Consider the following 15,506-nt stretch of genomic DNA (forward strand, 5'->3'; position numbering starts at 1 on the left):
TCAGACTTAGGGAAACATACAGACTGAAAGTGAGGGGATGGAAAAAGATATTCCAGGCAAATGGAAATCAAAAGAAAGCTGGAGTAGCAATTCTCATATCAGAAAAAATAGACTTTAAAATAAAGACTATTAGAAGAGACAAAGAACGATACTACATAATGAACAAGGGATCAATCCAAGAAGAAGATAGAACAATTTTAAATATTTACACACCCAACATAGGAGCACCTCAATACATAAGGCAAATACTAACAGCCATAAAAGGGGAAATCGACAGTAACACAATCATAGTAAGGGACTTTAACACCCCACTTTCACCAATGGACAGATCATCCAAAATGCAAATAGAGAAGGAAACACAAGCTGTAAATGATACAATAATCAAGATGGACTTAAGTGATATTTATAGGACATTCCATCCAAAAACAGCAGATTACACTTTCTTCTCAAGTGCTCATGGAACAACCTCCAGGATAGATCATATCTTGGATCACAAATCAAGCCTTGGTAAATTTAAGAAAATTGAAATCGTATCAAGTATCTTCTCCAACCACAATGCTATGAGACTAGATACCAAGTACAGGAAAAAAATCTGAAAAAAATACAAAAAAATGGAGGCTAATCAATACACTACAAAATAAGCAAGAGATAACTGAAGAAAGCAAAGAGGAAGTAAAAAAAAAAAACTAGAAACAAATGACAATGAAAACACGATGACCCAAAACCTATGTGATGCAGCAAAAGCAGTTCTAAGAGGGAAGTTTATAGCAATACAATCGTACCTCAAGAAAAAGAAACATCTCAGATAAGCAACCGAACTTTACACCTAAAGCAATTAGAGAAAGAACAAAAAAACCCCAAAGTTAGCAGAAGGAAAGCAATCATAAAGATCAGATTAGAAATAAATGAAAAAGAAATGAAGAAACAATAGCGCAGATCAATAAAACTAAAAGCTGATTCTTGAGAAGATAAACAAAATTGATAAACCATTAGCCAGACTCACCAAGAAAAAAGGAGAGACGACTCAAATCAATAGAATTAGATATGAAAAAGGAGAAGTAACAACTGACACTGCCAAAATACAAAGAATCATGAGAGATTACTAGAAGCAATTATATGTCAAAAAAAGGGACAACCTGGAAGAAATGGACAAATTCTTAGAAAAGCACAACCTTCTGAGACTGAACCAGGAAGAAATAGAAAATATAAACAGACCAATCACAAGCACTGAAATTCAGACTGTGATTAAAAGTCTTCCAAGAAAGAAAAGCTCAGGACCAGATGGCTTCACAGGCGAATTCTAACAAACATTTAGAGAAGAGCTAACAACTATCCTTCTCAAACCCTTCCAAAATATAGCAGAGGGAGGAACACTCCCAAACTCATTCTAGGAGGCCACCATCACTCTGATACCAAAACCAGACAAAGATGTCACAAAAAATGAAAACTATAGGCCAATATCACTGATGAACATAAATGCAAAAATCCTCAACAAAATACTTGCAAACAGAATCCAACAGCACATTAAAAGGATCCGACACCGTGAACAAGTCGGGTTTATCACAGGAATGCAAGGATTCTTCAATATACACAAATCAATCAATGTGATATACCATATTAACAAATTGAAGGAGAAAAAACATATGATCATCTCAATAGATACAGAGAAAGCTTTTGATAAAATTCAACACCCATTTATGATAAAAACCCTCCAGAAAGTAAGCATAGAGGGAACTTACCTCAACATAATATAGACCACCTATGACAAACCCACAGCCTGTATTGTTCTCAGTGGTGAAAAACTGAAAACCTTTCCTCAAAGATCAGAAGCAAGACAACGTTGTCCACTCTCACCACTATTACTCAACATAGTCTTGGAGGTTTTAGCCACAGCAATCAGAGAAGAAAAAGAAATAAAAGGAATCCAGATCAGAAAAGAAGAAATAAAACTGCCACTGCTTGCAGAGCACATGATACTATACATAGAAAATCCTGAAGATGCTACCAGAAAACTACTAGAGTTAATCAATGAATGTCATAGAGTAGCAGGATACAAAATTAATGCACAGATATCTCTTGCATTCCTATACACTAATGATGAAAAATCTGGAAGAGAAATTAAGGAAACACTCCCATTTACCATTGCAACACAAAGAATAAAATACCTAGGAATAAACCTACCTAAGGAGAAAAAAGACCTGTATGCAGAAAACTATGACACTGATGATAGAAATTAAAGATGATAAAAACAGATGGAGAGATATACCATGTTCTTGGATTGGAAGAATTAACATTGTGAAAATGACTATACTACCCAAAGCAATCTACAGATTCAGTGCAATCCCTATTAAACTACCACTGGCATTTTTCACAGAACTAGAACAAAAAATTTCAGCTTGTATGGAAACACAAAAGACCCCGAATATCTAAAGCAATCTTGAGAAAGAAAAACGAGCTTGAAGAATCAGGCTCCCTGACTTCCGACTATACTACAAAGATATAGTAATCAAGACAGTATGGTATTGGCACAGAAACAGAAATAAAGATCAATGGAATAGGAGGGAAAGGCCAGAGATAAACCCATGCACATGTGGTCACCTTATCTTTGATAAAGGAGGCAATAATATACAATAGAGAAAAGAGAGCCTCTTCAATAAGTGGTGTTGGGAAAACTGGACAGCTACATGTAAAAGAATGAAATTAGAACACTCCCTAACACTATACACAAATATAAACTCAAAATGGATTAAAGGCCTAAATGTAATGGCATACACTATAAAACTCCTAGAGGAAAACATAAGAAGAACACTCTATGACATAAATCACAGCAAGATAATTTTTGACCCACCTTCTAGAGAAATGGAAATAAAATCAAAAATAAACAAATGGGACCTAATGAAACTTAAAAGCTTTTGCACAGCAAAGGAAACCATAAACAAGATGAAAAGAAAACCCTGAGAATGGGAGAAAATATTTGCAAATGAAGCAACTGACAAAGGATTAATCTCCAAATTTTACAAGCAGTTCAATATCAAAAAGACAAACAACCCAATCCAAAATTGGCAGAAGACCTACATAGACATTCCTTCAAAGAAGATATACAGATGGCCAAAAAGCACATGAAAAGAAGCTCAATATTACTTATTAGAGAAATGCAAATCAAAACTACAATGAGGTATCACCTCATAGCAGTCAGAATGGCCGTCATCAAAATGTCTACAAACAATAAATGCTGGAAAGGGTTTGAGGAAAAGGGAACCCTTTTACACTGTTGTTGGGAATGTAAATTGGTACAATCACTATGGAGAACAGTATGGAGGTTCCTTAAAAAACTAAAAATAGAATTACCATACGATCCATCAATCCCACTTCTGGGCATATACCTAGAGAAAACCATAGTTTGGAACGACAAGTGCACCCCCAATGTTCTTTGCTGCACTATTTACAACATCCAAGACATGGAAGTAACTCAAATGTCCATTGACAGATGAATGGATAAAGAAGTTGTGGTGTGTGTGTGTGTGTGTGTGTGTGTGTATATATATATATATATATATATATATATATATACACACATTATATATATATAATGGAATATATATATATAATGGAATATATATATATTAGAATATGGAATATATATATATGGAATATTACTCAGCCATTAAAAAGAATGAAATAATTCCATTTGCAGCAACATGGATGGACCTAAAGATTATCATACTAAACGAAGTAAAGAAGACAGAGAAAGACAAATATCATATGACACCAATTAAATGTGGAATCTTAAAATAATGATATAAATGAGATAATTTATTAAACAGAAACAGAGTCACAGACTTCAAAAACAAACTTATGGTTACCACAGAGGAAAGATTGGGGGCAAGGACAAATTATGAGGTTGGGATCAACATATACACAGTACTATATATAAAATAGATAATCAACAAGGACCTACTGTATAACACAGGAACTCTACTCAATACTCAGTAATAACCTATAGGTGAAGAGAATCTGGAAAATAATAGATATATGCTACATACCTGAAACTAACCCAACCTTGTAAGTCAACTATAGTCCAATATAAAATTAAAAAAAAAAAACAAGCAGGAAGAAGCAGTGGTTCTGGGAGTTGGAGAGAGTGCATTGGGGCACACGGTGCCACCCAGGCAACCCTGCAAGGGCAGGCACAGGACTTCTAGATTGATGGCTATCCTGGGACCATAATGAGTAATACCAGACAGTAAGCCCTAAGGGTAGAGGCTCCTCTGGAAAAGAAAATGTAAAGAGCAGAAGCCAGAAGGGTCTGTTTTGAATTTTTAATTTATTGACAACATTTGGAGTTGAAATTTTTAATAGAAAATGGTGCTATCCACCTTTCATTGAAAAATCTGAGAAGCTCACAGGCTATACCCACTTGCCTACAGAGAAAATATGCAGTAGCCTTTTACAAGCAAAGACAGATATTAACCTCCCCCTGTACCCACCACACCTGTCCTCCCTGCACCTGCCATATATATCCTGTCTGCACCCACCACATCTGCCCTCTCTGTACCCACCACACGTGTCCTCCCTGCATGCATCACACCTGTCCTTTCTGCACATACCACCACTGGTGTCATTGTGCACTTGTCTCTGTCTTACTCTCTTACTGGTTGCCATTCTGTTGTTGATATCTGCTGGCTGTCCCCAGGTCAGACATTTAAGTTTGGGCACTCAGTCTATATGTAGAATTGCCCCATCCATTTATGATAAATGAGTAAGCACTTGGGTCTCTGAGGAATACTCCACTCCTGGTCTGATACCTTTGTGTAGGATTTAATAAGTGCCTCAGACAAGCAGTAGGGACAGCTTTCATCTTCACAGGACATGGGAGTGGAGAGAGTAAGACTGCAGTAATGCATTGGCAGGCTTATTTATAGTGGATCAGTGCACCTCCAATGTACATGTGCAGACAACCACCTGGCATCTTTTCCAAATGCAGGTTCTGGCTTGGCATGTCTGGGTGGCCAAGCCCTCATTTCCATAACCTCCAGGGCTGCTGATGCCCAGACCCCACTTGAGGATGAAGGGCCATGCATCGTCAATACAATGTATTCCTTTCCTTCCTTCTGGAATGCCTGTCATTACCGTGCTAGTTTTCCTGGTCTCATCGAAATCTTACCTTTTTTCATGTTTCTGTTTCTTTGTACTTTTGCTCTGTACTTTTTAGATACCTCTCTCACTGGCTTCAAACCCACTAACTCAAGCCTAACACTGACTTTTTTCTTCTTCAATTCGTTATTCAATATTTTTAGCTTAAAAGTTATGGGTTTTAGTTCCAGAAGCTATTTTGTTTGTTTGTTTGGTGCTTAAATCTCTGAGTATTCTTTTTTTTTTAAATTTTTTAATTAGTTTCTGCTTTATAACAAAGTGAATCAGTCATACATATACATCTGTTCCCACATCCCTTCCCTCATGCATCTCCCTCCCTCCCACCCTCCCCATCCCACCCCTCCAGGCGGTCACAGAGCACCGAGCTGATCTCCCTGTGCTCTGTGGCTGCTTCCCACTATCTATCTACCTTACGTTTGGTAGTGTATATATGTCCATGCCTCTCTTTCGCTTTGTCACAGCTTACCCTTCCCCCTCCCCATATCCTCAAGTCCATTCTCAAGTAGGTCTGTGTCTTTATTCCCGTTTTGCCCCTAGGTCCTTCATGACTTTTTTTTTTTTAATTCTGTATATATGTGTTAGCATACGGTATTTGTCTTTCTCTTTCTGACTTACTTCACTCTGTATGACAGACTCTAGGTCTATCCACCTCATTACAAATAGCTCAGTTTCGTTTCTTTTTATGGCTGAGTAATATTCCATTGTATATATGTGCCACATCTTCTTTATCCATTCATCCGATGATGGACACTTAGGTTGTTTCCAGCTCCGGGCTATTGTGAATAGAGCTGCCATGAACATTTTGGTACATGTCTCTTTTGGAATTATGGTTTTCTCAGGGTATATGCCCAGTAGTGGGATTCCTGTGTCATATGGTAGTTTTATTTTTAGTTTTTTAAGGAACCTCCATACTGTTCTCCATAGTGGCTGTACCAATTCACATTCCCACCAGCAGTGCAAGAGTGTTCCCTTTTTTCCACACCCTCTCCAGCATTTATTGTTTCTAGATTTCTTGATGATGGCCATTCTGACTGGTGTGAGATGATATCTCATTGTAGTTTTGATTTGCATTTCTCTGAGTATTCTTATAATTTATTGTTTGTTGTCCTACGTCTATGGGACGTGCTGTGATCAGTTTTCTCTCAACCTGTTGGAACCCCAAACGTGCCACTTGTTTTTGTGGGGTGCTGTGGAGCTAGGATCCGGAGGTGTAGTGGACAGGTCTTGGGAATGGAAGGTGAATAACTCTTAGCCTGGGCACTGCAGGGCCCTCAAGGCCACCCTCCCCGACCAGAGAGGCTGGGCATAGACCCCAAGTGGGCAAAACTGCAACTAACGCAGCTTGCCAAGACCACAGAGAACGAGCTGCTGGAGTCCTGCCCGTTTATTGTTCTGCTGTCTCTTCTCCTTCTCTGATTCTGACCTCCTTAGTTTGCACAATGGTGCAGCTGGAATTCAAGCCCAGACCCACCTCCTCCAGACCTGAGCCGTCAATTCCTACATACGCTCATGTTATTAAACCTAGCTGCAATTCACTGGACCAGATTCAAGCCTCCACATTATTTTGTTCCTGGATATTGTAGGAAAGGATGAGCTAAGGTAGAAATGAGATTACATAAAAGCTAAAGTGAATGTGAAATACTGCTCGCTTTTACTACCCTAAAGGGTGCTTTTGTTTGTCAGGGGTTACAGCAGTCTGCCCTCTGCCCTAACACTTCCTGTGGGGCAGGTGGTGGGGAGGAGACTACAAAGAAACCCAGAGAAAAAGGATGCATGAGAACAAACCAGCCATGAAAAATGACTTCCACATAGAGGCTGAATGATAATACAGATAATGATGAAGAAGTCAGTGAGAGAAAACCCACAAAATTATATTTTGGCATAAATGACCATTCTTTGAATTGAACATCCTGGACAGGACTAATCATATTTTAACTTGAAAATTGTCTGAGAATTCTTCCTGTTTAATCAAATGAGGCTGAAAAGGTAGGTTTAAATGGAGAAAGACTGTCAGGGAATTCTCAGTCATTAGCAGTGCATTTTAGTTTTCCAGTACAGTCTCTAGGGTGGTGTACTGGGAAGCCTAAAATAGCTGCCCACAAAAGCAGATCTGGGGTCACCTGTAGCTTCCACAGCTCCCTGTCAACTGCAGATGGGAGAAGAGGAAAGAAGGGGAGGTGGGCAGACATCAGAGGGATTTCCTTACATGGAAATATTTGTTAAAATATCGGAATATTTCCACACCAATGGACGAAGAGCCACCATCCACCATACCAGTTACTTCCTCTGCCTCTGCTCCAGATAAGTATGGAATTAACAGCGGCACATGGGGTGAGAGGGGAGAGGAGGCTTCAAGCTTCCTGCTTCAACGTCTCCCTCTCTGTCCTGCCTCCACTGATGGAATATTCATGGATGGAATATAACTATTAAATTGATTTAATAGCGTGTTTAGTAGTGTCACCATTTAAGATACGCAAAGCTCAAACTGAAGGGGAGGACCCAGGCAGGGGGATTAGGAAAATTTTTTTTTTTTTTTTTGCGGTACGCGGGCCTCTCACCGTTGTGGCCTCTCCCGTTGCGGAGCACAGGCTCCGGACGCGCAGGCTCAGCGGCCATGGCTCACGGGCCCAGCCGCTCCGCGGCATGTGGGATCCTCCCGGACCGGGGCACGAACCCGTGTCCCCTGCATCGGCAGGCGGACTCGCAACCACTGCGCCACCAGGGAAGCCCAGGAAAATTTTAAAGAGCAAATCTAATTTCAAAAAAGCCATGGGATGCTCTCCCATAATCTGCCCATGCTCATGTTGGAATTTTCACTGAAGCCCTGTCCAGATGACTTGGATAGATAAACTCATCCATTCTAGTTCTTTCCACTCTGGACATTATAAGATAAGCAAAAGTTCAAGAAAGTGATCCTGACAGTTATAAACCAAGTCTCTGGCATCTCCTGAATTATTCGGTGTTCTTCTCTGATCACTGGAAGAGAAATATCATGAACAAATGGGAAGTGCTTCCTACCTGCTATTCTCAGCTCACCGTTGACAATGTGAATACCAGAGGAACACCCCCAAACTAAAGGCACGCCCTGGAGAGAAGACACCACCCAAGAAGACATGAACGTTTGTCTCTCTAACTCACTTCCTTAGAATAATGCTCATAATTTTTTAACAAAAAGAACTTTCTGAGTAGGTGCTTCGCAACCTTTTCAGGCACAGCCTCAGTCTCCCACTGAGGCACTGGCCAGCACTTCTGGTCACTGGAAATGATGACAGCACCTGGCAGTTTTCTAACCTTTTAAATAAGGGTTCAATGCTGTTAAATCTCACGGATGTTTGCCCTGTTGACCTGGAGCACGACACTGGCCAGAGCCGTGTTCTTACAGCAGAATGGGGTTGAGCTCAAACACAGGCAGCTCTGCAAGCCTGGCAGCAGGGACCCCAGTCAGTGTTCCTGTGTTTTCTCTTCATGTCTGATGGCCACGGGCAGGCAAACCTATCTCTACCCTTGGATTGACCTGGCAGTATTTCTACAGGATGTTCTTGGGTCTCCTTGTTGAGTCCCCCAGGAAAATAGGAAAACTGAGAATACGGGAATCTCACCAAAGTAAAAATACACACAGCAGACAAACCCTGAGCAGCCCTCCCCAGGAGCGTACAGTGAGGAGCAGGTACTCTAAGGGACATTTGGTTGGAGCTGGCCTCAGAAACAGTCCAAGAAACTAGACCTCATAGAGTAGAAGGGGCACTACCTTTCTAGAAATGCCCGAACTCTGTAGGTCCATGCAAGTCAGGCCAGACCACAAAGATTCTGGAATGCAAAGCATGAGGCCAGAGGTACAGAGGGACACAAATGACTGCCGAGACCTCAGACAAGAGCCAGAGTCCCCCTCCCTTCCACACACTCCAAGTTTAGAGGGCTTCTTGGGCGTGCAGAGTGAGGATGCTCCTGGTTGGGAGAAGGGCTGTGAAATGTGCAGGAGTTATCCTATCTAGGCAGGAAACCTAAATCACTTCCCCAGGACCCATTCACGTCATTGCATCTGTCAGAGGCCAGAAGCAGGGGAGATATCTATATACATATGGATTTTTTATGAGGACAATTGCGGGGCTGAAATTGAGGAAGCCCCGTATCCACAGGGCAGGCAGCAAGGAAGGAAAGATTATGAACACCTGCAGCCCACAGGCTGGTGGTCAAGAAGGAAGGTCCAAGGGAAACAGAACACCTGAAACTCAGCAGAACCCTGTGGGGCTCCTGGGGACAAAAGCCTTTCTGTGTCCCCTTCCCTGAGTTCCAAAGGGCAGGTTCAAACAGCTGCTAATCAGGAAAGGGAGGGGATGCAGAGACAAGGGAGGAGCAGCCAAGGAACACGAGTGCAGCCTTGGGGCAGGGTCCTGGTTCCCCCTCAAGGGATACACATGCAATATCTTTGAGCTCTTCTGCCGAACTAAAACCCCCACCAAATGGAAGATGTTAACTACTTGGTGAAGCACTCTTCATTCCAGAGAAGGTCACAATTCACCCATCATTACCTGATGCCAGATGATCTCTGGATTGAAGGAATGTGGCCCCTGCACGCATCCTGATCCTTATCAGCAACCCCACCCTGGACTATAAAACTCCTCACAAACCACCCCTCCCCCCAGGTTGGACACACAGTTTTGAGGGCATTAGCCTGCTGTGGCCCCCTTCGCCTGGCAAGTCAATAAAGCTTTTCTTTTCCACTTCACCCAAAACTCTGTCTCTAGATTTCATTTGGGGTTGGAATACAGAGGCCAGATTTGGCTTCACATCTGCCAACTTTGGCAGTGTCTCCAACACTAATGTATTCATAATATCCATCTATTCCCAGGGCCTTCTCAGGGCACACCAGAGATTCCCAGTGCTGATGCATTCGACCAACATCTGGTGTCTCCAGCCAGCAGTGATAGTAGCTGCCACAGGGAAGAAGAATACAGAGAAGGGACAACCTCCCACGGGGGGAACACAGAGAGCTCTATGTCGGTGAGACCAGCTCTCAGGAAAAGGGAGGAGAGAGTCGAGGGGAATGGCTGTTACCAGCAGCAAAGAATATTGTAGGCAAAGGCACAAGAAAGATGCCCAGTGTCATGCTAAGGAAAGTGGCACCAGCCCAACTGGAGAGGAGGGTATGTCTCAGATGGCAGGGAGGTCTGGTAGAGAGATGGTGCAGCAATATTTTCTGTGACTCTCAGAAACACAGCGAGCACTGAGGTGCCCAATTCCCTCAGTGAGAGTAATAGAATGTTGCCGGAGGATGATAAGCCAAGGGTGATGTGAAGGAAGAGTTACTTTGGAAAAATTAATCTACTGTGGTGTATTTACTACTTTATTCATACAAACACTAGTTAACTATCTTCTTTGTACCAGGCACAATGCTAGTGAATAAGGGAATGCAGCTGCAGACATGTCTTGACAATCAGTTTAATGACTACCTTAGTGGAGTTATGTGTAAAGTGTTATAGGACCCCAGAGGACAATCAAGCCCTTGCACGGAAAGTACAGAAAGCATTGCAGAGAAGGCATTCCCTCGGGGCTCACCGTTGTGCAATCTGATGGCTGCTAGATGGCAGGTATTCTTTGTTTCCTTCCTGAGTCCCCTCAGGACTCACTGGCTCACCACTGGAGGTGGCGGCAATTGCTGATGACTGTGACATCCTTTGTTTACTGATATTTGGCGGGCAATATTTTATTTCTCATGTTGATTGCAACTGTTGTTTGAAATGCAGATACAACTATGTGCATTACAAATAGAAAGATCCCCACTAAAAGACTTCGGAATAAAATCAGCACCATCCAAGCCAGTTGGAGGATGAGATTTATCAATCAAAGAGAAATCAGAAAATAACAGGGAAAAAAGAATCAGAAAAGAAAAAGCATAATAAATGCAAAACCATAATAAAATAGTAGAAACAACCTCAAGTCTCTCAGTCAACACAATAAATTTAAACATGTTAACCAAAAGGGAAAGAGTAAAGGGACAATGTAGGTAATTAAATAGTTAATCCTACTAAGGGATTGTAAGTAAAGAAAAAGTATGGGAGACTTCTGTAAAGTAATGATCACCCAAGAAAGCAGGTTTGCTTAATCACAAAACCAAGCTTAGCAACAAAAACACACAACAGAAACATGAGACATGCCCCAAAACAATAAAACAATGGTGGCATGAGACCCACATCCTGTCCAGTGAGCTCAGTAAGTTAAGAATTCCTAGGACATTCTCCTTTGCACACACTATAAACAAAAATATAAGGAAAAGGTGACATTATGCTAAAACCTGAGATGATTTACAATTTTTAATGTATGTTACTGCCTTTTTGCTCATTTCCATTGCACCATGACAGTCCTGGCATGACCATGTAGGGTCAAGAAAACTCCCCTGCCCAACCCGGAGGAAGAGCTGATGATGGGAGCTTGATGTCTACTCAAGAATGAGGAAGAAGGTGGTCTTGTCCCCTTCCCACGTTTCCTTTAATTATAAAACTGGAGCCCACTAAGTTCTTGGGTGCAGCACCCTCTTGTAAGCATCACAAGCATCCTATTCTAATAAATCACTTTTCATCTATCACTTTGTCTCTCGCTGAATCCTTTCTGTGCTGAAACATAAAAAACTAGAGCTCCTCAGAGCCCCCTGAAACGCCACCTAGCAGTTTCAAAACTATTCTCTTAACAGAGATGATCTGCTTGGAATTTTAAAAATCCATTTGCATGTTGTTTTAAAAAATACAACTAAAAAGGGATTTAAAACACAATTTTAAAAAGGTTGAAAATAAAGAATTGGAAAAAGATAAACCAAGCAGAGGCTCAGAGCAGAGATGAAGAGAGACCTTACACAGTGTGAAAGAAACCACCATCCCTTGGGCTTCCCTGGTGGCGCAGTGGTTGAGAGTCCGCCTGTCAATGCAGGAGACATGGGTTCGTGCCCCGGTCCGGGAAGATTCCACATGCCGCGGAGCGGCTGGGCCCGTGAGCCATGGCCGCTGAGCCTGCGCGTCCGGAGCCTGTGCTCCGCAACGGGAGAGGCCACAACAGTGAGAGGCCCACGTACCGCAAAAAAAAAAAAAAAAAAAAAAAGAAACCACCATCCCTAAGAGATACAGATAATGAACCTCTAATGCCTAATCCGACTGCACAGTACTCAGAAACATGTATTGAATTGTCAGTTGAAATAGATAAATCAGTAAAGTGATTTGCTCTATCAGAATTGATTGATTAGAGAAAGGATGAGTGAATCTAAAGAAGCTCTAACAGTACAGTCAATGTGCTTGTACATGTGGGCATGTGCAGAACTCTGCTCTCACATGGGGCAAACTGGCCACATGCTGGGTCAAAGGGCATTTCAGGGGTGTCTAAGTATGAAATCCTACAGACCACATCTCCTGACCGCCACAAAAAATGAGAAAGAAGTGGCGAAAAAGACAGCCAAGTGAAAAGGAGGGAGGAAGGGAGCAAGGGACAGTGGTGCAGACCTAACTGCCTGCCCAGCTCTCTGTGCTGCATATTTCCCAGGACCCTGCATCTGGGCAGGGCCACGTGTCCACTTCCCACCCAAGGACTGTGACAGGTCACTTCAGATGCCACTTCCAGACTAAGGCAGAAACCCAAGTGGCCCTCCTCTGATGCAGCCATAGTGGATACCATGTGTTGACATGGTAAATTCAGGTGGCAGAGATCTGTGGGCTGCAGGAAGCTCCATGCCATGCAGCTGCTGCTTTGGTTTCTCAGGAGTTACTTTCCATACCATGTTGACTCACACAAACTACGATCTTTCTTTTAATCCTTTCCGTAGTGATATGCCCCAGATTTATGAAGGTAGTTCCCTCAGGAAAGGTAAGGACATTGGGGTTGAGGGGAGGAACAGAGAACGTTACATTCCTCTATAATGTTTTATTTCTTAAAAACAAAACAAACAAGAAAACCCGAGGCAGAGGGAATAAAACTTTCCTCATTTTGGGTGGTAAGTGTACTGATATTTGTTATCCTACCCTCTGTGATTCCTTTGGTGTATTTTTTAAATTTAAATTTTAAGTAATTATTAATATTTGGGGAAGAAAAATACCAAAATGGTCATATTTTTAGAAAGTAGAGGAATCTAAATTTTCAACAGTAGGGACCATTTTGTTCAGTCCAAGAGAGAGTCTGGGTCCTGAAACCTGGAAGCCCCCGAGAAGGTGGAGTGCATCAGCTGTGAGCATGCGGGGCCTCGAGGAAGCACAGAAAGGTTTGCTGATGAAATTCTCTGGGCTGCGGCTACATAGAGTTCAGATGCACGGGGTCTTCTACAGAATCTATTTCAACTAAGAAAGGGATTCACACGCAAGCTGACCTGGCATCTCAGAAGCCCAGGACTCTGCCGCTTTAGCCTGCCTGAGAGGTTCTGCCGCCCCTGGCCCTCTGCAGGACCACAGTAATGACAGCACCCACTGAGCAGTAACAGCACATTCAACAACATCCAGATGACTCTTCTAACTCAGGGCTTCATGAAGAAATAATAATAGCCACAGAATTAACTCAGAATTACCAAACACAGACCCTGGAAGAACAATAGCTAGGTAACTGGAGCATCAACGCAGCAGACACTGTGATTCCAGGCAATGCACAGTGACATAGAGTCCCAGTCACCCTAACGTCCTGTGTGAGAGGAGTGGCCCTCGAGGTCACAAGAACAAGAGATAAGTCTCCTCTATCGAGAATCCAGCCATGAGGAGTGTTCATGCATGCCCAGCACACCTGGGACACCAGGTGCTGTGACAGGACCCAAGGTTCCTGTTCCCACCTTTATGCTCTCATACCAGGCATTCACAATTCTGCCCTAAGCTGAGCTATCAGTGATGTCAGAAGACACAGCAGGAACAGCCCTGTAAAAGTCCTCTAGTATGGACCCCCTAATCTTGACTTGGGTCAAGATCACACAGAGAATTCAAAATCTTATCCAGGCCATAGCACCAGAAGCTACCCCAGCCAGTTAGAATAGCTTCTGCATTTGTCGGGAATAAAGGATGAACCTTCAACCAGCCTCTGTCTTTGGTGTCTTCTAATTTTCTTTGAAAAAAGAAAGAAAGAAAGAAAGACTGTCTTTTCCATGAGAGGTGGCAGCTCCCAGTCAGACTGACCTTGAAACAACCAGCCATCCTGGGATTCACTGCCCACGGCAGCTGTAGGCCTCAGCTCCCAGCTGCTGCCTTGGATCCATCACATCTGTCCCCTTAAACTGTGAGTGCAGTAAGGGGACAGGGCTCATTCTCTGCTTCCTCTGCAAGGAAGGGTGAATCCAGGTTGTGTGCAGGTGAAACCTGGGCCCTCATCACATGGAGGAGACTGTGACTCACCATGGTAGCAGTGAATGGTATGTTGTCAATCAGGGACGATGCGATGGCTGAGACCCAGACCACCAAGATGATGGCAGCTGCAAGGCGCTGATCTTCTGGGACCATCTGGAAGGAACAGATAAGAGCAGGGCAGTGTACCATAGCTACATAGATCACATGCACTGAGGATCTGATGCTAGGACATGTGAGACTCAGAAGGGACCACAGGGCTCTTGGTCCTTCCTCTTCCACACAAGGAGAGCAAGGGAGACCCAGGTATGCAAACAGGACCAACTGGGCTTTCCCGACCCCTACCAGGAGCCTGGGCCAGGGTCTACAAGTAACTGACAGGAGTGACTCCTAATCGTGCTCAAGCCAACCAACCCTTGGGGGCCGGGACGGGGTGGGGGGCAGCAGGTCCAGTGTTCCCATTCCTGGTGGGACACCAGGTGACACACTGGTCACAGTGACCTCACTTCCCGTGTGGTGACCCTAGGCTGCGACCTCTGTGCATCACGTACTGAGACTGCTGCTCTCAATGTTCTCCTTCCCAGAAAGGTTTTAACTAAAGGCTAATAGCAAAATTGCAGGCATCTCTAATTATATATTCTTTGAAAAAGGCTCTTTTCATCTCTTAGCTACACAGGATAAAATAGGTTCCCTGATATACTTTTTTATATAATTAATGTGACCTATTCTTGCCAATTAAAAAAAATCAAAGGAATAGTGGCTGGAGCACATTATATTGCAGTATTTAATGTACCTTTATTAGCAAAGCAGTCTGTTCTCCAACATACTCTATTAAGTGGAGATGTGCCAATGCCTAGAGGAAATAGAGGTATGATAAGAATCAGTTTAAAACTGAGAATATATCAAATTTTTAAAAACATGTCTTTAAAATGAAAATAAGTGAACATGGCACTCTCATTTTTTTATAAAAGATCAAACACATCGTCTATAAATAATTTACTATCTTATATGCACACTGAAGATTCATTGAGAAGAGAGCAAAGTAGCAGAGGCAGGAAC

General features: G+C 42.6%; 1 protein-coding gene across 2 annotated transcripts in view; it reads right to left on the reverse strand.

Annotated features, from left to right (window-relative positions):
- OCA2 (OCA2 melanosomal transmembrane protein) overlaps positions 1-15,506 on the reverse strand; it is a gene marked incomplete at its 5' end in the record, with an annotated part of 171,552 nt that overhangs the window by 24,726 nt on the left and 131,320 nt on the right. For both annotated transcript variants that reach the window (XM_081242282.1, XM_081242281.1), the window contains 2 exons: positions 14,499-14,603; positions 15,241-15,300. In XM_081242282.1, the coding sequence (XP_081098408.1) occupies positions 14,499-14,603; positions 15,241-15,300 (165 nt within the window). The remainder of the gene's footprint in view (positions 1-14,498; positions 14,604-15,240; positions 15,301-15,506) is intronic.

The sequence above is a fragment of the Mesoplodon bidens genome (assembly GCF_964165515.1).
Source record: "Mesoplodon bidens genome assembly, chromosome: 8".
NCBI classification, from domain to species: domain Eukaryota; kingdom Metazoa; phylum Chordata; class Mammalia; order Artiodactyla; family Ziphiidae; genus Mesoplodon; species Mesoplodon bidens.